This window comes from Microcaecilia unicolor, chromosome 2, assembly GCF_901765095.1.
Source record: "Microcaecilia unicolor chromosome 2, aMicUni1.1, whole genome shotgun sequence".
Lineage (NCBI taxonomy): Eukaryota > Metazoa > Chordata > Amphibia > Gymnophiona > Siphonopidae > Microcaecilia > Microcaecilia unicolor.
In genome coordinates, this window is record NC_044032.1 from 510445307 (window position 1) to 510467686 (window position 22380).

General features: G+C 45.1%; 1 protein-coding gene across 1 annotated transcript in view; it reads right to left on the reverse strand.

Moving 5' to 3' along the window:
- Positions 1-22380, reverse strand: part of FBXL5 (F-box and leucine rich repeat protein 5) — a 149420-nt gene that overhangs the window by 119580 nt on the left and 7460 nt on the right. The window contains exons 2-3 of the mRNA XM_030191207.1: positions 15143-15358; positions 739-834 (exon numbers count right to left, since the gene is read on the reverse strand). Coding sequence (XP_030047067.1) covers positions 739-834; positions 15143-15358 — 312 coding nt within the window. The remainder of the gene's footprint in view (positions 1-738; positions 835-15142; positions 15359-22380) is intronic.

Sequence of the window (22380 nt, forward strand, 5' to 3'; positions counted from 1 at the left end):
GCAATTGTCCATATAGTTCTTGCACAATCACCGAGACATTCTCAGTCCCATCAGGCTCTGGAACACCCCGCAACCGGAGGTTTTTTCTTCAGCTCCGGTTCTTTAAGTCATCAAGCTTGAGTTGAAGCTCCTCTGTATGGAACTGTGCAGCCGCTTAAGTACGCGCCTCAGTAAGAGTCTCCACGTGCTCATTCACTTTACTCTCAACATCTTCCAATCACACTTCCAGCTCCCTCATGTCAGCATGACCAATGTTAATCTTATCCAGAATCTCAATCCACATAGCCTTTAATTCCTGCTGCAAATTGCCAACGCAGCATTTCAGCTCTCGAGCCAAGCCACGATGAGCTCCCCCATCCTCCTCCTCACTCTGACAACTCAGCCTCAGAGACGCATGGGATACCACAAGGTGTGGGAATCACTGTGCTGCAAGGCCTTACTGCACAAAGCATAGCGGCAAGTATCACCCTAGTCGGTACCTTTGTGCTTGGAAGCCATCAGTTCTATACAAAATGCACAAAGGAAGGTAAGCAATCAGATTTAAGCTCACTATGATGGTTGATACAGCTAGCTTGTAGGTGAGGGAGTCTACAGCCCTCAGATTAAGCAGCTATCCAGGTCAATGACATCACTTTCTTCCAACACATATTCTTTTGTAATTTTCAAGATAAATATGATGCTTATGAGACACACCAAAATTAACAGAAGCAAAAAAAAAAATAAATAACTTTTACTCACCTCCTCCTCCTCTTTCATATGAGGAAGGAAATCCCTGGTAAAAGCTTCCAGTCTCTCTTTCAGCTGTTTAGCATAGTTCAGTTGCTCGTACTCGTTCTGAGAAGAGAAAATGAAGATGTAATTGCAGTACTTTAGAGCTGAACATCTGGGACATACTAGACTCACAATCCACACAGCAACCACTATGAATAAAACTCAAGGAATGACTAGTTTGTCAACATAAAGAACAATTTACTTAAGTAACAAGGTAACACAAAGGAGTCGATAAAATACCACTTACCCTGGGGATTGATATTGTGTAAATCATACATTTTGAACCTCAGGTATTTATTTATTTATTTTATTGCATTTGTATCCCACATTTTCCCACCTATTTGCGGGCTCAGTATGGCTTACAATACATTGTAAATAATGGAAATACGATTTGTTACAATTCAGTTATGGATTACATTGTGAGAATTTAAGCGAAAGCAGAGTCAAGGTATCGTTAGGGAATAGGACAAGGAAAAGAACAATGGAACAATGGAAAGAGACAACGGGAAATTAATAGGGTAATAGAACCTTAGCAAATGAACATTCGGTATAACATTTTTTGTGAGTAAAGGTTTAAGTGTGATAAAATTACGGGGGATGAGAGTTCAGAAAAGAATGTATTGGTGTATTTCTGGAACAGTGAGTGTGGACTTCAAGTGTATTGATCCTTACAGTAAATTTTACCAAAGAGATGAGTCTTCAGTAATTTGCGGAAATTGGTTAGTTCGTAGATTGTTTTCAAGTTGCGCGGTAGTATATTCCAGAATTGCGTGCTTATGTAAGAAAACGTTGATGCGTGCAGCGCCTTGTATTTTATGCCTTTGCAATTAGGGAAGTGGAGGTTAAGGAAAGTTCAAGATGATCTTTTAGCGTTCCTGGATGGTAGGTCTATTAAGTCAGACATGTAGGCTGGAGCTTCACCGTGAATAATTTTGTGGACTAATGTGCATACTTTAAAAGTAATGCGTTCCTTAAGTGGGAGCCAGTGTAGCTTCTCTCGTAAGGGTTTTGCACTTTCGTATTTTGGTTTTCCGAAGATGAGTCTGGCTGCTGTGTTCTGGGCTGTTTGAAGTCTCCTCAGTATTGTAATGTTCTTCAGTAATGTTCTCCCGTACTTTTTGTAACTTTTTTATATGAAGGGCAAGGATAAAAACATCAGGTTGATTACATGAACAATACTTTTACAATATACTTTATTTATTTTTTGTCTATTAGATTATAAGCTCTTTGAGCAGGGACTGTCTTTCTTCTATGTTTGTGCAGCGTTGCGTATGCCTTGTAGCGCTATAGAAATGCTAAATAGTAGTAGTAGTAGTAGTAATTCATCTGTAGCAGGTGTTCTCTGAGGACAGCAGAACATGTATTATCTAGGTGACATCGTCCGACAGAGCCCCAGTGCGGATGCTACCTAAATCCACCAGAGGAGTGACTAGGCAAACTATGGAAATGATCATGACAACATCCACCAAGTTCCCAGTGGCCTGACACTACTGAGAAGCCAAGGTCCATTGGACGCCTCACAAACTGAGGCATACCATAGGAGTTAACATGCACTATGGAGGCCAAGTAGCCCATCAATCTCAACATCTGCCAAGCTGTGACCTCTGAACCTGGGTGGCAATGGCAACAAGGGCATCTGCCCATGCTAGAGGCAGGTAGGCATGAGCTTGCATTGTGCCTAGCAGGGCTACAATGTACTCCAATTGTTGAACCAGCAGTAGATGGGACTTGGAGCTACTGGGATTTGTCATCAGCTACCCCAATACCTGAATAGTTCTTTGCATGAATAATTGAGCATCTTCCTCAACGTGCTCTTGACTAGCCAACCATCTAAGTAGGAAAATACATGAACTCCCAGTCTGTGTAGTGACGCTGCAAACTACAGCGAGGCATTTGGTAAAATCCTGGGAGAAGAATCAGGGCCAAACAGCAGGACACGATACTGGTAGTGGCATCTCCCTACCTGAAATTTGAGATGTATTTGAATATGGGATGTATTTGAATATGGGTATAAGCATCCTTTAATCCTTTTAAGTCTAATCATTTTTCTGAATTTAGGAAGAGGGATGCACAAGGAAATCCTCCTGAGCGTTTCTTGGGCAAGGTATCAGATTTAGCTTCGGTCTAGGATGGGATGAAATCCTCCTGTCTTTTGGGACACAAGAAAGTACTTTAATAGAATCATTTCCCTTCTTCCCCTGGTGGAATGCGTTGAACCACATTGGCCCTGAAAAGTGAGAAGAGTTCCTTTAAGAGTATTTCCCAGTGATGAGAACATAGGTCTGATGTTCTCGGTGGGTAATTTGGAGGTTTTGTTTGCCAGTGGAGAAAGTAACTCAAACAGACTATTTGAAGAACCCACCAGTCTGAGGTTACAAGGGGCCATCTTTCCTGGAAAACTTCAGCATCCCTCCTACCAGTCCAGTAGGTCATCTGGGACAGATACTTTTATAGAAGCTATGCTCTCTTGAGCAAGTTAAAAGCATGTCCCCTTCTCAGGCCGAAGAGCTGACTGGGTCTTCTGAGCCTGTTGCTCCCTAGGTCTGGGGATCTGGAGTGAAAGAAGGGGGTGAACCTATGCCTTTGAGAGTAACAGGCACTCCTTCTATTCCTTCCAGAAAGCCCATTCCTTCTGTGGCCGCCACCTCCCAGAGGTTAAGACAGTGATGGCGAACCTATGGCACACGCGTGCCAGAGAGGGCATGCAGAGCCCTCTCTGTTGGCACGCGCGCCTGGTCCGCCCGTCCGTCCGCGCCATCGCTGATCCACCCACTCTCCCTCCCTCCTAGCACAAGGCCGGCCTCCCTCCCTCCCACCAAGCCACCCGCCCTCCCTCTTCCAACTACCTAAACAAGCATCAGTCCGCCCGCCCTCCCAGCACCAGGGCTGCCCCTCCCCCGAAATTTAAAAGGAGTACTTAAGAGTTAAGGTGGCGTCGGCAGCAAAAAGCGTGTTCTTCGCTCGGCGAGCCTTCGGCCTTCCTTTCTGTCTCTGAAGCTCTGGTCCCGCCCTCATAGGCGGGACCAGAGCTTGAGAGAGAGAAAGGAAGGCCCGAAGGCGCGCTGAGCGAAGAACACGCTTTTCGCTGCCGACGCCGCCTTAACCCCGAGGTACGCCTTTTAAATTTCAGAGGAGGAGGGGGGGCCCTGGTGCTGGGTGGGAGGGAGGGATGGAGGCCTGGTGCTTGGTGCTAGGAGGGAGAGAGGCCTGATGCTGGGTGCTGCTGGGTGAGATGGAGGCCTGCTGCTGGGTGCTGCTGCTGCGTGCTGGGTGGGAGGGAGGCCTGCTGCTGGGTGCTGCTGCTGCGTGCTGGGTGGGAGGGAGGGAGGGAGGGAGGGAGGGAGGCTTGGTGCTGGGTGGGAGGGAGGCCTGCTGCTGGGTGCTGCGTGGGAGGGAGGCCTGATGCTACATGCTGTGTGCTGGGTGGGAGGGAGGCCTGCTGCTGGGTGCTGCTGCTGCGTGCTGGGTAGGAGGGATGGAGGGAGGTCTGCTCCTGGGTGCTGCTGCTGCGTGCTGGGTGGGAGGGAGGGAGGCCTGCTGCTGGGTGGGAGGGAGGCCTGATGCTGGTTGATGCTGCTGCGTGCTGGATGGGAGGCCTGCTGCTGCGTGCTGGGTGGGAGGGAGGGAGGCCTGCTGCTGCGTGCTGGGTGGGAGGGAGGCCTGATGCTGGGTGCTGCTGGGTGGGAGGGAGGGCGGAGAGGAGGGTGGCTGGAGGGGAGAGGAGGGTGGCTGAACATTTGTGGCTGGAGGGGAGAAGAGGGTTGCTGGACATGGATGGAGGGCAAGAAATGAAGAAAAAAGGAGGAAAGTAAAGAAATAAATGGAATAAATGGAGTGGAGGAGTGGCCTAGTGGTTAGGGTGGTGGACTTTGGTCCTGGGGAACTGAGGGACTGAGTTTGATTCCCACTTCAGGCACAGGTAGCTCCTTGTGACTCTGGGCAAGTCACTTAACCCTCCATTGCCCCATGTAAGCCGCATTGAGCCTGCCATGAGTGAGAAAGCGCGGGGTACAAATGTAAAAAAAAAAAAAAAAAAAGGAAGCCCTGGAAACAGAATTAAGAGAACAGATAGAGAGCAGCACAATCAGCGACAAGGACCAATATGGATAGAAAAACAAAATCACCAAACAACAAAGGTAGAAAAATATCATTTTATTTTCATTTTACTGTTTGGAATATGTCCAATTTGAGAATTTACATCTGTTGTCTTATTTTGCACTGGGTATACTGGAGCTGTAACAGCTTACAGAAATAATTTATAATGAAAGAAAATCAAGTTATTTTTTTCTCTTATACTAGTATATGCACCATGGCTGATGTAAGGGGTGTGGCTATCATAGGGGTGGAGTCATATGTGGTGACCCCGCCCATAATGAGTACCGGCACTTTGCGATAAATAATTAGATTTTGGGTTGCTGTTTGGGCACTCGGTCTCTGAAAGGTTCGCCATCACTGTTCTAGAACAACTGCAGCACAATATCATAGCGCAGCATTATCGAATAGCTTCACAGTGCTATATTTGAGAACTCCCAGCCTTAGCAGGATGGAGAAATTCCCCGCCAGAACAAGCACCAGAAGTCTCGTGGCTCCCTCAGCTATATAATACTGAGATCCAAGGACAACTGTGTCTTCTCAAGCAGGTCTTGGACTGGCTTAGCAAGATTCAAGGAAAGAAAATCAGAAGGGAAGAACACATTGCACCTTATCATCTTGATAGACCAGTCCAGATAAGCAGGACTTATCAAAGCTTAAAGGACTCTAGGTGGGAAGAAAATGTATTCCCAGATACCCTCTTCCATTGGAAGCAACAGTTCCTATTCTCTAAACATCCTCATTGTGATGCTCCCTCATGGAACTGAACATCTGAAGCTCTACCACCTTTGTTTACTAGAGGGTATGGCTTCCCTAATCCATTCAGACAACATAACTATCACTGCTCTATCATGCTGCTGCATGCAGGACAAAGAACAACTTGACTAATGAAAGGAACCAGCTGCTACGAACTCGAGAGTAGTTTTATGCCCAAACTGCAAGGAATATTCAAGGCCAACAACTTACTACTTCACCATAGCCACAAGAGAGAATTAGGAGACTTGTCCTGAAGGAAACCTTACTAAAGCAAAGCAGCCATGATTAATGAGAACCAAATCCTACTGAAAAAGGTTTTGCCCAACAAGGCACTTTAGGTAGGTCAACCAAAGCGCAGAGTAACTGAAGAACCTGAAGGCTGCAAACCTTGCCAACCAAGAAGAGATTCCACAAATGCCACCAATGCCCAGTTGTACCCCACCAAAGCTAATCCTTAGCTACAATGGCAAGACTTGAGCAAGCCTAGTACAAGCCATCCACTAAATTAGCATCATTACTCACAAGGCTAGAGACTTCAGCTAGATGGTAAGGCATGTCAGAGATATACCAGAATTCAAAACCAGGTGTACTGTGTAGGCAATTACCACTGACAATCTAAGATTTTGATTGGAGCATAACAGGGCCCAATTAAGGACCAAGAATCTCTAAGGATCCTGGATCCCACAAGAAACCCAATTTTCAGAACAGTGGACATACACAGATTTACAATAACCTAGACGGGAGATCAAAAAAGCATTTTACAGATGGAATGGAATGGAATGAAGAGAAGTCTAAAATGTGCATAAATAACAAAAAGTTCATAGGGTAGCAAAACCTGTCCTTAGAACTCCAGCAACTTGTTTCTTACATGATAGCTGGGAATCAAACTTAACACTTGGATACTTAAACTCTGATTGTAGGGATAGGAATACCTAAGAGAATTGGAATAATACCCAGCTGGGTTAAGGCAACAGTGATCCAACAGCCAGTTGACTTATCTGGATCTAGGACCAGTTTATGGGATGCAAGGGAAGACCAGCATTTCTGTAGTGGAGAGAGATCAATGTTGAAAGGGGAAGTAGGAAACATTAGGAGAAAGACATCTGCGTATAAAAATGCTTTAATATTGAAAGATTGAATGAGAACAAGTATATATTCCTTCCTATACTAGGCCTGTAATATGGCTCTGCTGGCCCTCAGTATTCCTTGTTTTGCTGTCAGCATATTTTTTGTTTCTTCCTGCAGCTGCATGTAAGCTACAGTGCTTTCTCAGTAAATTGAAAGTACATGTCAAGGTGACACTTGGGAGGAACTGAGGCTATATGGCCCATATATGGCAGATACAATTGGATATAACCTTGGTGGTGATGAGAGACTGAGGCCCCTGCGAGTCCAAGATGTTCCAAGGAAAATATGTGTTCAGAGAAGGACACCAGGTGTTTCATAGTAGCTTGCTACAGAATATTACAGGAAAATCCATATATGATCATAAGTTAGTTTAGGAGAAATCACATGATTTAGGAGAAACAAAACTTACAACAGTATATATGCGATGGCTAGGAAGGTTTTGCTGAGCAGTTTTGTTATTCAGTCTGTGCGTCTGGCTACTGAGTGACAACCTGCTCCAGAGAGAACAATTATTTTGTACTGGCTTAGTGAGATACCAATAAAGATTTCTGCTGGTTGCGCCTATACCTAAGTCTGATTGTCTTTCTTATTCCAGCCTCTAGAACGGAAGTGTTTTCCCCTCCCCAGGGGCAAGGGACAGGATTACACATCAGCAAGAGGGCTAACAAAAATATTGAGAAAAGGGGAGAGACAAATCGAACCCTGGGGAACATCACATGGAAGAGTGACTTTTGGAAGAACCAAACTCACTATGATTATCATAAGAACAATCATGCAAGAAAGATGAAAACCAACTAAGTACTGTCCCAGACAGCCCAATGTCCTTAAGACAAGATGGAAGTAGAGAGTGGTCCACCACTTCAAAAGCAACAGAGAGATCCAGGAAAAGAACAAGTACAATATTACCTTTATCTAAAATAGAATGAAGATCACTGAAGAATGAAGTAATAACTGTCTCAGTAATATCATGGGTCCAAAAGCCTGTCTAGTGTGGATGTAGTAACCGAGTGTCTGCAAATGATAAAAGTTGAGCGTAGGCAACTTTTTCTGTTACCTTACATAAGAAACCCAGGTTGGAGGACAATAATTTATGGGATTAGAGGCATGAGATTTTGTGAAACAAAGGCAGATGTATTTGAAGAACTACTGTGTTCTAGTAAAACTGAACAAAAAAGGGAAAATTAGGTTCTTACCTTGGTAATTTTCTTTCCTTTAGTCACAGCAGATGAATCCATTACAAATGGGTTGTGTCCACCTACCAGCAGGGGGAGATACAGAACACTGAAAAACCATAGTGCCTCTAGGATGGCTAGCTCCATCTGTCTCTCAGTATTTTGAAGCTTCCAAAGCAGTGTTAAACCACAAAGTAGCATAACATGAACTTTCCTTACAGCGAACCAACGCCCCAGAACAGGAGCAATAACACAAAGGAGGGACGAACTCAACCTCCTGTAGTAGAACAGAAATCCTGAAGACTGTTTTCCAACTTCTCCCAATGAGGGAACATGTCTGCAGAAAAAACTGAATACAAAACAGAGTCAATCAGGGAGGGATCATGCATTCATCTGCTGCGACTAAAGGAAAGAAAATTACCAAGGTAAGAACCTAATTTTCCCTTCCTTGTCATCAGCAGCAGATGAATCCATTACGAATGGGACGTATCAAAGCAATCCCTAGATAGGGCAGGAACAAGCCACACCACGCGCCAGCACTTGTGCTCCAAAAAGCGCGTCCCTCCTGGCAGCCACATCCAGCCTGTAATGACGGGCAAAAGAGAGCTTAGAAGCCCAAGTAGCTGCACTACATATCTCTTGAAGAGAGAGTGCTCCCGTCTTAGCCCAAGAGAAGGAAATCGCTCTTGTGGAATGTGCCTTAAAGGCATCAGGCAGAGGCCGGCCAGATAGCAGATATGCAGAAAAAATGGCTTCCTTAAGCTAACAAGCTACAGTGGCTTTAGACGCTAGAGACCCTCTGCGAGGACCTGACAACAATACAAAAAGGTGATCAGAGGTCCTGAAAGCATTTGACATCTGCAGATACTGCAAGAGAACCCTGCGCACATCCAGAAGGTGCAACTGCCCAAAAGATCCCGGAAACTCCTCCCTAGTAAAGGAGGGCAGAAAAATAGGCTGGTTTAGGTGAAATGCTGAAACCACCTTAGGCAGGAAGGAAGGCACGGTACGTACCGTAACTCTGGACTCTGAGAATTGCAGAAATGGGTCTCGACAGGACAGCGCCTGGAGCTCAGACACCTGTCTCGCCAATGTAATGGCCACCAAAAAGACTGTCTTTAGAGTCACATCCTTCTCCGAAGCTCACCTCAGCGGCTCGAAGGGCGAACACTGAAGAGCCTTTAATACTAGCCCCAGGTTCCAAGCTGGACACTCCTCAAGAAAGAGGAAAAGGCGTCCTCCTACAGCTGTAAAGGAGGAGTGGACCGGCGTCCCATCATTTGTGGAGGATGGCCCTGAACTTCTGGCCTTGAGCCTGCCGCTGCGGAGTGCTTGTCCGAGCGAAAGGAGTTCCTCTGCTGAAAATGGGCACGTTGAGTAAACCCAGCAGCGCGCCCCGGGCGATACCTTCAAGCTTCACGGAAGCGAGGTCTGGAGGAGGAGGGAATCACCTTACCCTTGGAAGAAGGCTGCGGCCTATCCTCAGGTAACATCTGGGGTTTAGCATCCCCAAGGTCTTTCACCATATTCTCCAACTCCTCTCCAAATAACAGAAGGGCCCGAAAGGGCAACTTCACCAGCCTTTGCTTAGAGGCCATGTCAGCCGCCCAATGCCATAGCCATAGAAGGCGGCGGACGGACACCGCCACAGACATCTGTTTAGCCGAAGCTCTGACCAAATCATAGAGGGCGTCAGCTAAAAATGACAAGGCCGACTCCATTCGCGGTGCAACCTCAGTGAGGGACTCCGCACCATCCACGAGCTGTTCCACAGCCTGTTGTAACCAAGAGAGGCAGGCTCCAGCAGCATAAGAACTGCAAACAGACGCCCTTAAGGCTAGGCCCGAAATCTCAAAGGACCATTTTAGCGCTGATTCCAGCCACCGGTCCTGAATGTCCTTCAGGGCGACCCCTCCCTCTACTGGGAGGGTGGTCTTTTTTGTCACCACCGTGACTAAGGCATCCACTTTAGGCATCCCAAAACGGGCCAAGTGCTCCTCACTCAGAGGGTAAAGATGCCCCATCGCCCTGGCCACTTTCAAGGGCCCCTCAGGGTCAGCTCATTGAGCAGAAATAAGCTTTTGGATGGAGTCATGCAAAGGAAAGGCTTGAGCAGGCTTCTTAGTACTCGCCATCCTCGGATTACCAGAGGAGGCCTCGCCTTTAACAGGATCATCAATAGAGAGGGCCTGTAAGGCATCAGAGATAAGTGCTGGCAGCTCTTTGCAGTGGAAAATCCGAACCACGGTGGGATCATCCAGATCCAGTGGCAAACCAGCACCTTCCTCTGGCTCCTCAGACCACAAAGGCCTGCCAGATCCCTCAGAGTCCCCACAGCCCAACCACGGGGGGGGGGGGTGCACTACTACTACTACTTAGCATTTCTATAGCGCTACAAGGGTTAGACGGGGAATTTACCTGTCTATGCGTAGCGTGCATCCAACGCTCAGGGGAATCCACGTCTGACATCAGCCCCGGCCCATCATCAGTCGGAGGGGGACCAGGTAGCAACACAGTGGCAGACACCTGCGGCAGACCTCTTTTCAGCATGTAGGCTTTATGTAAAATAAGCACAAACTCAGGGGAGAAAAACTCACCCTGACCTCCCGTCTCCGAATTAGGAGCCATGGGGAACAGAGCTCCTCTGGTAGCCTTGGTCCGAGGCACCCCTCTGCTCTCAGACTCCTCCGCAACCGCGGGGGTCGAGCCATGCGGTGCTTCCAAAATGGTGTCCGCTGCCAGCTCCATCGAGCGGAAAGAATCATCACTCGCTATGCTCGTACTGGCTCTACCATCTAACAGAGCCCCACTGCTGATCTGCGCTTGCCACAACAGGAACAGCGCTTAACTCCCTCAGCAGCCATCGCCGAAAAACGGCGGAATAAAATTCAAAATGGTGGCTTTGCACCAAAATCACCCCCGATCGGAACGCCATCCGCGGGCCCTTCCCGGAGGAGCTAAGTACCACTCTTACCTCAAAGGACCGAGTCCACGAGCTCCAGTCACGCTGCACAGTCAGGAAAAGCCTCAGAAATAGCAGCGCTGTCAAAGCGCGATTTTTTTTTTTTTTTTAACGCTGTGAGGAAAGTTGGAGGCAAACAGCTACAGAGGTACCTCGGAGGCAGAATAGGGTGGGAAAGGCAGGGAAAGGGCGAACCTATATGCCTGCATCCACACAGGGGGAAGGATAAGGCAGGGAAAGGGCGAACCTATGTGCCTTTGTGGGCTCCACTTAGCCACAACACCCCTGCTACAACTGGCAAAAGCACAGGAGCCACCCCAGGCAGAATCTTCAAGGAGCTGAACAAGCTGCGTCCAACCCTGCTGGGAGATAGAGAAATACTGAGAGGCAGATGGAACTAGCCGTCCTAGAGGCACTATGGTTTTCAGTGTTCTCTATCTCCCCCTGCTGGTAGGTGGACACAACCCATTCGTAATGGATTCATCTGCTGCTGATGACAAGGAAAGAGTAGGATACAGGTTCTGTACTTTACAGACAGGCTTAAATTAAGTAACCACCACTACAAACAAGGCTTCATTATTTACATTAGTTCCTGTGTTGGTTCCATAAACTGTGCTAGATTCACTTTAAGGGTTCCACAGACCTGATGGTTTCATGATAGCTCATTTTGAATAAACCTTTCATGACTTTGGATATTAGCAGGAACAGAAATACTGGGTTCCCTTCAATATAGATATGGATTATCGCACAAAACTGAATCTTCACTATGGAGGCATTTAATCCCAATAAAGACAAGTGAAATGGACAGTGAAAGAGCGTTTGTAGCATGCAGATGAATGAATGGATTCAACTTTTCTTAAATACATCAATGAGAAAATATCAGGATACCTTCTACTTCTTAAATACTGCAACTAATTGTGACTTTCTCAATATCCATGCTATAAAGGCTAGGAAGCACATGTTAAGCTGAAGAATCCTTACAGTCTAAGTTATGACTTTTGACATTTGTTTCTGGCAGATAGGAGATTTGACCAGTGAAAAATGCAAGAAAACCATAACTGAGGTGAGAAAGGAGCTATGAATTACGTGGTTCCATCTTACTTCATTTTCTATAGAACTCTGGCTATGAGGATAGGTATAAAGAAGTCCTGCTGCCCAAAAGATACTGGGAAGCAGATGAACTGTTTCAGGATGACCACATGAAGCAGACTTGGGGAAAGTCTGATTTCTACTGAAATAAATGGTTCTAACAACAAATGCCCCATTTCCAGAAAGTGTCCTGCAGCTCTTAATGACCCAAAGACATTTGTGAGGTTGCAGAAGTGGCCAATAGTCTACTATAATATTTTGGCCTGTATTTTAGAAGTATCTCCACATATAAACAACAGCATTTACAAGTGTACATATCACATATAAATAGTGATTTCAGAAAGCCATTATTTACATGTGGAGATCACTGAACACAAAGATTTGAAGGGGGTGTGGGTCAAGCTGACCAAAAATCTATGCCCGTATTCCTTGTCTTACATAAGGAATAAACATCTATGTTAAAAAGAACATTCCCCAATAGTTTTTGCACCAGCTCAGACAAAGATTTTTAAAAATGGACAGGATGAAATCTGACTATACATGAAGGATTACGGGAATAATTTACTTAATCCCCTATTTATTTCTACCTAAAACAAAGCAGGGAAATAAACAAACATGAAAATTGAAGCCTCTAGATGTACAGGTTTATAAAATGGAGCAGTGTACACCCTGTTGGCAGTTAGACATAGAAGTTTACAAAACTGCAGCATGCATGCATAAGTGCTAGCACTTACATAAGGAAAATGCAGAGTTCATGCCACTGTGACTCCAACAGCTATAGATAAAGTATGAGTTGAAGTACCAAAAGCCTCATAAGCCCAATAGACTAAAATTATTTCATCATTCTCAGGAAAAAAAAAAAGGGGGGGGGGGGGGTTCTATATCCCAAATTGTAATTCTTTAAGAGTATTGTACATGCAGGCTGATACCATAAGAGTCTACACATTGTAGGGCTTTCTTAAGTAGGGAACTTCCAGGCATGTCAGCTCTTCGACATACTCCTGGATGGCAATCAGCAAGGTTGCAATTCCTGCAATTCTCCCCAAATGTGAAGATCTTTCAGAGTTGAAAAAATAAACTTCACTTGGTGAATATTCTTTTTCCAAGGTTGCTGGTATTTCTGTGCTAGATGGAAGAGGACCAGTTGGATTAATTAGCTCATCTTCCTTCAATCCAGAGAGTATGGACTGTGAAGGATTTCAACCCAGCACTCCTTATGAAATCTATGCTGAATTCAGCACTGGAGGTTTTTTTTAGTTGTGATGCAAGACTTCTGTATCACGCTATGTCCAGCATCTTAACCCGAGTGGTGTCTCCTCCTACTATTCTCTTCACTCCAACAGCAACTAGTGCCTAAGAGGTGCTCTGACCCAGGCGGTAGCTAATCTACCCATTTCTGACAATCTGTTATTTCAATGGTATCAAGAAGTCCAGGGTAGAGGAATGCAGCTCTTTCATGTTAAAGGCTCTACATTTCTGAACCATATTATCTCAAAATCTAAGATATATCCAAGGGCCAGGAATTACACATTGACCGCACTTGTTATGCATACATGCTGCTGCATTTTATGCCCAGAAAGGCAGCACTCAAACTCTGCTGGAATGAAGAACGTCTGCTAGGCAAACTATGTTCAGAGGGGAAATATAACATTAAGATTTCTTTTTAAGTTTGGAATAGAAAGTAAACAAAACTAATGAAAACAAAGGAGAACATAAGAAGATAACAAGAGATGATTTGTGAAGAGTATGTCCAATGTGAATGGATATTAAAGCACACATGAAGACAGCTGAGAATTCATGAAAATGCAGCATCCCACACATCTTGGAAAGACCTAGGTTTTTCTGAGGTCTTACGAGCACAGAATCCATGTAAGTGCAGTTGAATGACACTACATACCTTTGGCTGAATCAGCGACTGAGAACACGCCAATTAATCCAATATGCAATCCTAGCACACAACTGCTTGTGATATGACTAGAGAAGCAGTCTAGTGCTTAGAGCAGTAGACTGACAACCAGGGAACAGAATTTGCCATCTCTTGTGTATTAGGGTACTAGAGAAGCTAAGTGTGTCTTTCTTCAATTATAGTGTGACTAGTAAAAAAGGCCGGTTTCTGAGAAATGAAACGGGCACTAGCAAGGTTTTCCTCAGAGTGTGTATGTTTGAGAGAGTGTGTGTGAGATTGACTATGTGAGAGAGAGAGAGAGAGAGTGAGTGAGTGAGTGAGTGAGTGAGTGAGTGAGTGAGTGAGTGAGTGAGTGAGTGTGTGTGTGTGTGTGTGTGTGTGTGTGTGTGTGTGTGTGTGTGACAGAGTGTGTGACTGGGTGCGAGTGTGTCTCTGACAATGATAGTGTATGTATGAGAATCAGAGTGTGCCAGGGGCCCATCACTCCCTCCTCTTTCCCAGTTCCAGGGTCTCCCTCCCCCCTCCCTGTGTACCCCAGCTGACCTTGTTAATCATCCAGGGCAAGACTCTGGGAGGAGCTAATTGCTTTACTCCAGCTGACCTTGTTAATCACCCAGGGCAACCACTCCAGGTGCCTGAGAAAACAACTGTGGCAGGAGTTAATTGCTTTACTTGCAACTCTCTTTTCCTTTGTGTACTTGCTAAACCGGATTATCTATGCCACCTCAAGTTTCCGGCTGGAGGCTTCAATTAGAACGTTGGTGGTGCCTTTCATATATAGAGATTGTTGTATGTTATATACATAAGTGAATATCACTTCATTACTATACATAAAATTGGTTTTTAGGTTTTTATGACAAATGATAAGAACAGAGTCCAACAAAAGCTGACACTGAAGATATTAAACTTGCTGTCGAGCTAGGACTTTTGAGGCCTTTCCCTCCAAACTATAGTTAAAAAAAAAAAAAAAGAAAGACATGGTAAATTCTATTTTCAGCTTATGGTGATGTTATAAACATATATCTTAATGAAATCTAGTCATAGTGTATTTCTGACAACCAGGGAAGCCAGAGTTCAATTCCTGCTGCCCCTTCTTGTGATCTTGGGCAAGTCACTTAACTCTTCATTTCCTCAAATACAAAATTACAATGAAAGCCCTCCAGCGACTGGGGAGAACTACAGTACCTAACCTAATGCACCTTGAGCTACTACAAAAGAATGAGCTAATCTAGATAAATAATTCAGGCCTTTTATCAGGCAGCTTACCTTCACATTCCTCAAACCCTTCTCAAAGAGACTCAGCATCTCTGACAGCTTGTTGTCAGAGTGAACGTTGTACACTGTCTGGCTACGTTGTTGCAACAGGCCAATGATATATTCATTTTCTATCTGTTCATGCATTTTGAATTCCTTGAATGTGGCGTACAGTGACTGTAGCAGAGCTCGGAAATCATTGTTGTTGGAAAAGTTGGTTTTTGACAGCTGTTTGAAAAGAAAAAGTAAAAAAAAGAAACAGATTTAAAAGCAATAATTGTTTTAACAAAGCAGCTCAGAAAAATATTTCCAGGTATCATTAAAACCCCTGTACCCATTGTCTCGATCTCTGCTTTAAAGATGCTTTTAACAAAATCTTTATTCATATGACCCTGTATCAATGCTTTTTTTTTTTGGGGGGGGGGGGGGGGGTTAAATTATTTTTCTCTCTTTCTTTAATTTTTATTGAATTGTGAAGAGTAATCCAAGTAAATTTACTTGTACAGAAAATCAGCCACCACAACATACAATAACAAAAAAATTAAAAAGAAAATAGAACCAAACCAAACCTCTAAACAGAGACACACAAGAGAATTGATAAGAAGAAAAACAAAAATTACAGAAATCAAGAAGTAACCCCTAAAAGGAAGATCCCAAATATTTGGCTCCATTTCAATGCTTAAAAAGAAAAAAAAAAATCACCAGAACTGCACCTTACCTCATCCCAGAAGGAGATGGGAGAGACCTCTACTCCCCTTCCACCCCTATCTATACAACCAGGAAAACAGCAGCAAAATAGCCACCAGTAGCAGCAATCCGCAGAGTCCTGTATAGAGGTATAGTCTGGGTGGGGCATGTAGGATAGTTCAGCCCTCCCCCCTCCCTTTCCCTCAAATGTTAGATGCCAATGCTGAATGGTCCTTCCCACCTCCAACCCAAATGCCTACACTCCACAAAAGTATGCTCAAAATCTGTTTTTAAAGTGTAGTTTCTGATGATTCTTTTAAGGATTTGCAATGTTTTACAGTTTTTTATTGTCCCCCTGGGAAGTGGAGGTAAGCAAGATACAACTTTATAGATTTTCTTAATAAAAATACATCGGGATATGTGAATAATTTGTTGGTAGGCGATATAAAATTGCAATTAGAACAAACATCAGATTCTAAGGTATCAAACCTACTGAATTTCCTGTCATCTTTACATCTGTAAAACTGGAGGATGTAATGGAGAAATTTGACAAATGAAGAGTAGCAAATCGCCTGGACCGAACCTGGACCGGATGGTATTCATCCCATACTGACAGAATTGAGAAATGAACTTGCAGAACTATTGTTAGTAATATGTAATTTATCTTTAAAAATCAAGCAATGGAGGGGGTGCCCAATGTAATGCCAATTTTTAAAAAATGTTCCAGAGGTGATCCAGGCAAAATGATAGAGACTATTATAAAGAACAAAATTACAGAGCATATTCAAAAGCATGTGGATTTTGATCAAAAAACTCCAAACAGCCCAGAACACGGAAGCCATACTAATATTCGGAAAACCAAAATTTGAAAGTGCGAAACCCCTACGAGAGAAACTACACTGGCTCCCACTCAAAGAACGAATCACGTTCAAAGTATGTACCCTAGTTCACAAAATCATCCATGGTGCTGCACCAGCCTACATGTCAGACCTAATAGACCTGCCACCCAGGAATGCTAAAAAATCTTCTCGTACATTCCATAATCTTCATTTTCCCAACTGCAAAAGTCTGAAATACAAACTAATGCACGCATCTACCTTCTCCTATATGAGCACGCAACTCTGGAACGCGTTACCATGCAACCTGAAAGCGACCTACGAACTGATCAACTTCCGTAAACTACTGAAGACTCATCTCTTTGACACGATATACCACAAAGATCAACACATGTAACTATCTCCTAATATAACCAGAACATCTTATAGCGTCTAATGTCTTAGAATGTCCTCTACCACTATCTTGTATTTCTAATGTCTTAATATGTCTTCTGCTATATCACTATCTTGTATGTCACTACCATGTACAGTGCGTTAGAGGCCCTGAAGCAGCCTTGCGAAACGCTGGCCATCGTCGGCCCCACACTTGTGGAGAGAGAAGAATTCAGCGTTTCACGCGATCTATGAAGCACCCACCATTAAGATAAGTGTCGTGTTTATTTAATGACTAGTAAAAAAGGCCCGTTTCTGACACAAATGAAACGGGCGCTAGCAAGGTTTTCCTCGGAGTGTGTATGTTTGGGAGAGTATATGTGAGAGTGACTGTGTGAGAGACAGAGTGAAAGTGTGTGTGTGTGCGAGAGAGAGTGAGTCTGGGTGTGTGTGTGAGAATGAGAGTGTGTGCAAGTGCATATGTGAGACACAGTGTGAGAGAGAGAGAGTGTGTGTGTGTGTGTGTGTGTGTGCGAGAGAGTGTGTGTGTGTGTGTGTGTGTGTGTGTGTGTGTGCGAGAGAGAGAGAGTGTGTGTGTGTGTGTGTGTGTGTGTGTGTGCGAGAGAGAGAGAGTGTGTGTGTGTGTGTGTGTGTGTGCGAGAGAGAGAGAGTGTGTGTGTGTGTGTGTGTGTGTGTGTGTGCGAGAGAGAGAGAGTGTGTGTGTGAGACACAGATTCTCTGAGAGTGAGTGTATGAGACCAAGCGAGTGTGTGAGTGACTGTGTGACACAGAGTGAATGTGATACAGTGTGAGACAGAGTGTGTGAGAGTGAGAGTCAGAAAGACATTGTATGTGAGAGAGAGAGTGTGTGTGTGACAGAGATACCTCCCTTCCTGTGTCTCTCTGGTGTCAGGCCCCCTCCCCTCTGTCTGTGGTGTCTGAGATTCCCGCCACTGCACCCAAGCAATTGGTGTGCTGGAGGAGGGGGAGGGGGGATGTGTTGGGGGGGGGGGGGAGAATCAGGTTGGAAGAAGAGGGGTGCAGGGGGTTCAGGAAGCGCTACCAGATGCGAGTGAGAGAGTGTGTGTGTTTGTGTGGGGAGGGGGGGGGGTTCAGGAAGCGATGCCAGATGACTGAGAGTGTGTGTGGGGGGGGGGGGGGGGGTTCATGAAGCGCTGGCAGATAAGAGAGAGAGTGAGTGTGTGTGTATGGGGTTTCAGGAAGTGCTGCGAGATGAGAGAGAGTGTCTGTGTGTGTGTGTGTACGGGGTTTCAGGAAGCGCTGGCAGATGAGAGTGAGAAAGAGTGTGTGTGTTGGAGGGGTGTGTGTGGGGGGGTGTGTGTTGAGGGTTTCAGCTTGGAAGAAGAGGGGTGTGTGGGGGTTCTGTAAGTGCTGCGAGATGAGTGAGTGTGGGGGGGGCGGTTTATCAAGTGTTTGCACATGAATGTGTGGTGGGGGGGCTTCAGGAAGCGCTGCCAGATGAGCGAGAGTATGTGTGTGAGGGGGGGTTCAGGAAGCGGTGCGATATGAGAGACTGAGTGTGTATGTGTGTGGTGGGGGAGGGTTGCCACATGAGTGAGTGAGTGTGTATGTGGGGGGCAGGGATTTCAGGAAGCGCTGCCAGATGAGAGAGAGAGAGAGAGTGAGTGTGTTGGGGGGAGGGCATTGAAGTGTGGCCAAATGAGAGTGAGTGTGTGTGTGTGGGGGGGGGTCAGGAACCACAGCCAGATGAGTGAGTGTGTGGGGGGGGGGGGGGGGCAGGGGTTTCAGGAAGCGCTGGCAGATGAGAGTGTGTGTGTGTTGGAGGGGGGGGGGGGGGCGTTGGGGAAGTGTGGCCAAATGAGAGTGAGTAAGTGTGTGTGTGGGGGGGGGGGTAAGGAAGCGGTGCCAGATGAGGATGAGAGTGTGTGTGTGTTGTATGGTTGAGTTTTTGGGGGGGAGGGAGGATCCTGCTTTTAAGAAGAAGAAGTAATGAAGCGCCTCCTCCGCGCGATGCCCCCCCCTCCCACCGCCATCCCACCTGCACCCAGCCGCCGCCATCGCACCCACCGTCGCGTAGTTTTGCTGGCGGGGGACCCAAAATCCCGCCAGCAGAAGTCCTGTGTGTATGCTGAGTGAGTCAGACTCCTCCAGCGATCTTTGGCGTTGCTAGCCTGTGCAGGGCGAGGTTCTGTGTGTCTGATGTCCTGCACGTGCAGGACGTCAGACGCACAGAAGCCCTGGCTGCCTGCACAGGCTAGCAACGCCGCAGATGACGCCGTAGTCAGCAGACAGGACTTGTGCTGGCGGGGTTTCGGGTCCCCCGCCGGCAAAGCAACGCGGTGGGTGGCTTAGTAGGGGTTGTTGCGGGGGGGGTCGGGGGGTGTTGGACCGCCTTCTTTTGACCTGCAGGTTTTCGGGGGGGGGGGGGGTCGGGGGCAGATCTACCATTATATGGGGGGGGGGGGGGGTTGGATGTCGGAACTGTGGACTCCGGAGCTTTGGAGGTGGTTTCCCTTTCCGCAGGTGGGTCGGCAGGGGGAGGAGTAGGGAAACACGCGGAGCGTGTTTCCCTACTCCTCCTCCCCGTGCGTGGTTGCGATCCGTTTAGTGAAATTTTTTTTTTCCGCCCTCGGTGGGTCTGTGGCGTGGCTTCACCACCATGAATCCACGAACTGTTCTGGGAGTCTGAGTGACTTCAGTGACGTCAGTGTCCTCAGGACGTTGAGGGTGCGTTTTATTATAGTAGATGAGAGTACTATAGTAAAAGTTTACCCATACAAATCAAGCAAAATTAATTAAATTTAAATAGTTTAAGCAGTAGCGGTTTTTTGTGCCTATGATGAAAGCAGGGTCCTTTTGACCCGACATAGCTTCTTCAGATCAATTCAAGACCTGGAAGCTTTTGGAGGCTTTTTCCGCTATTGAGGTATATGATTTGCTACCAATAGTCATTTTTCTTTGACAGCAGTTCTTATTATGTGTTTGTCACTACCATGCAACCCAAAATCCTTCTGTAAAACCAAATGTAGATTCTCTTCTTATTTCCAGTATCCATAATGTATTGTAAGCCACATTGCGCCTGCAAAGAGGTGGGAAAACGTGGGATACAAATGCAATAAATAAATAAAAATAAATTTAGTGAAGGGAAATCTTGCCTCACCAATCTACTACATTTCTTTGAAAGGGTAAACAAACGTGGATAAAGGTGAGCTGGTTGAAATTATGTATCTGGATTTTCAGAAGGCATTTGACAAAGTAGCTCATGAAAGACAAGAGAAAATTGGAGATTCATAGGATAGGAGGTAGTGTTCTATTTTGGATTAAAAACTGGTTAAAAGATAGAAAACAGAGTAGGTTAAATGGTCAGTATTCTCATTGGAGATGAGTAGATAGTAAGGCTCCACAGGGGCCCCTGTTGGGACCGCTGCTTTTTAACATTTATAAATTACCTAGAGATGGGAGTAACTAGTGAGGTAATTAAATTTGCTGACACAAAGTTATTCAAAGTTGTTATATTGCAAGAGGATTGTGAAAAATTACAAGAGGACCTTAAGAGACTGGCAAATGACATTTAATGTGAGCAAGTGCAAAGTGATGCTTGTGGGAAAGAGGAACCTGAAATATAGTTACTTGATGCAAGGTTCCACGGTAGGAGTCACTAACGAGGAAAGGGATCTAGGTGTCATTGTTGATGATATGTTGAAACCCTCTGTGCAGTGTGCGGTGGCAGCAAAGAAAGCAAATAGAATGTTAGGTATTATTAGGAAAGGAATGGAAAGTTACTACTACTACTAAACATTTCTAAAGCGCTACTAGAGTTACGCAGCGCTGTACAATTTAACATAGAGGGACGGTCCCTGCTCAAAGAGCTTACAATCTAAGAAAATGTTATAATACCTTTGTATTGCTCCATGGTGTGACCGCACCTTGAACACTGTGAGCAATTCTGGTCACCGCATCTCAAAAACAGATATAGTAGAATTAGAAAAGGTACAGAGAAGGAAGACAAAAATGATAAAGGGGATGGGATGACATCCCTATGAGGAAAGGCTAAAGCAGCTAGGGCTCTTCAGCTTGGAGAAAAGACGGCTGAGGGAAGATATGATAGAGATCTATAAAATAATAAGTGGAGTGGATCGGGTAGATGTGAATCACTTGTTTACGCTTTCAAAAACATTAGGATTAGGGGGCATGCAATGAAAGTACAATGTAGTAAATACAGTATTTCTTCACTCAACATGTAATTAAACTCTGGAATTCGTTGCCAGAGAATGTGGTAAAAGCAGTTAGCAAAGCAGGGTTTTAAAAAGGTTTGAATAACTTCCTGCAAGAAAAGTCTATAAGCCATTATTAGGATGGACTTGGGGTAAAATCCACTGCTTATTTCTAGGATACCAAAAAAAGGAAACAAAAAATGGCTGTGCTATGTCAGATAATAACTTTGTAAAAATACACAAACAAGAATAGACAAAGCACCTTTATTGCAACAAGCCAGCAAGCCCACACATTTGGCTCCAGATTATTACACCGTGGCTATCCTAAGGCTGTTCTTAAACAAGCATACACTAGAGCCAAATATTCCAATCGGGATTTACTATTACAAAATACTCCGTCAGTACCACAAGAAGATCTAGTCATGACTTTTATTATGAGATACATACAAGGAGGGGAAGCAGCATCTCAAATCATCAAACAGCATTGGGACATCATACGAGTTCATCCTCTGTTTGAAAATTATCGATTAAGAATGGCCTACTCTCGTGCACGTAATCTCAGTGAAATCTTAAATCCAGCCGATATCTCTGCCATTACAGCTACCGGTGACTCTTACCACGGCAGCCATAAAAAATGCAATAAAAGTGGATGTAAAACTTGTCCGCTTTCTATTGAAACGTCCAATTTTTGCCATAATGGTCAGACTGTTCAACTTAGACATCAAACCACTTGTCGTACTACACATATTATATATTATATCAGATGTCCCTGCAATAAGGTATATATTGGCAAATCTAACAGGTCATTAAATGCCAGAATGGTGGAGCACAGATCGAGAATATCCACCAATTGCGCTGGAGCTCCACTTGTACAACACTGCATCTCAAAACAACATACCATTGAATCATTAAGGTGTATGGTGATAGACCACATTATTCCAAATATTCGTGGCGGCAACATCAACAGATTGTTGCTGCAAAAAGAAACCCAGTGGATTTACCGTTTAAACACAGTAGAGCCGCATGGATTGAATTCACATCTTTCATGGAACTGTTTCTTTTAATTGATCAGCTGATTGTGACGTATGCCCGAATAGGCGGGGTTGATAGACTTTAAAACTAAAACGCCAGCGCCATTTTGACTGGTTGTACATCGGTA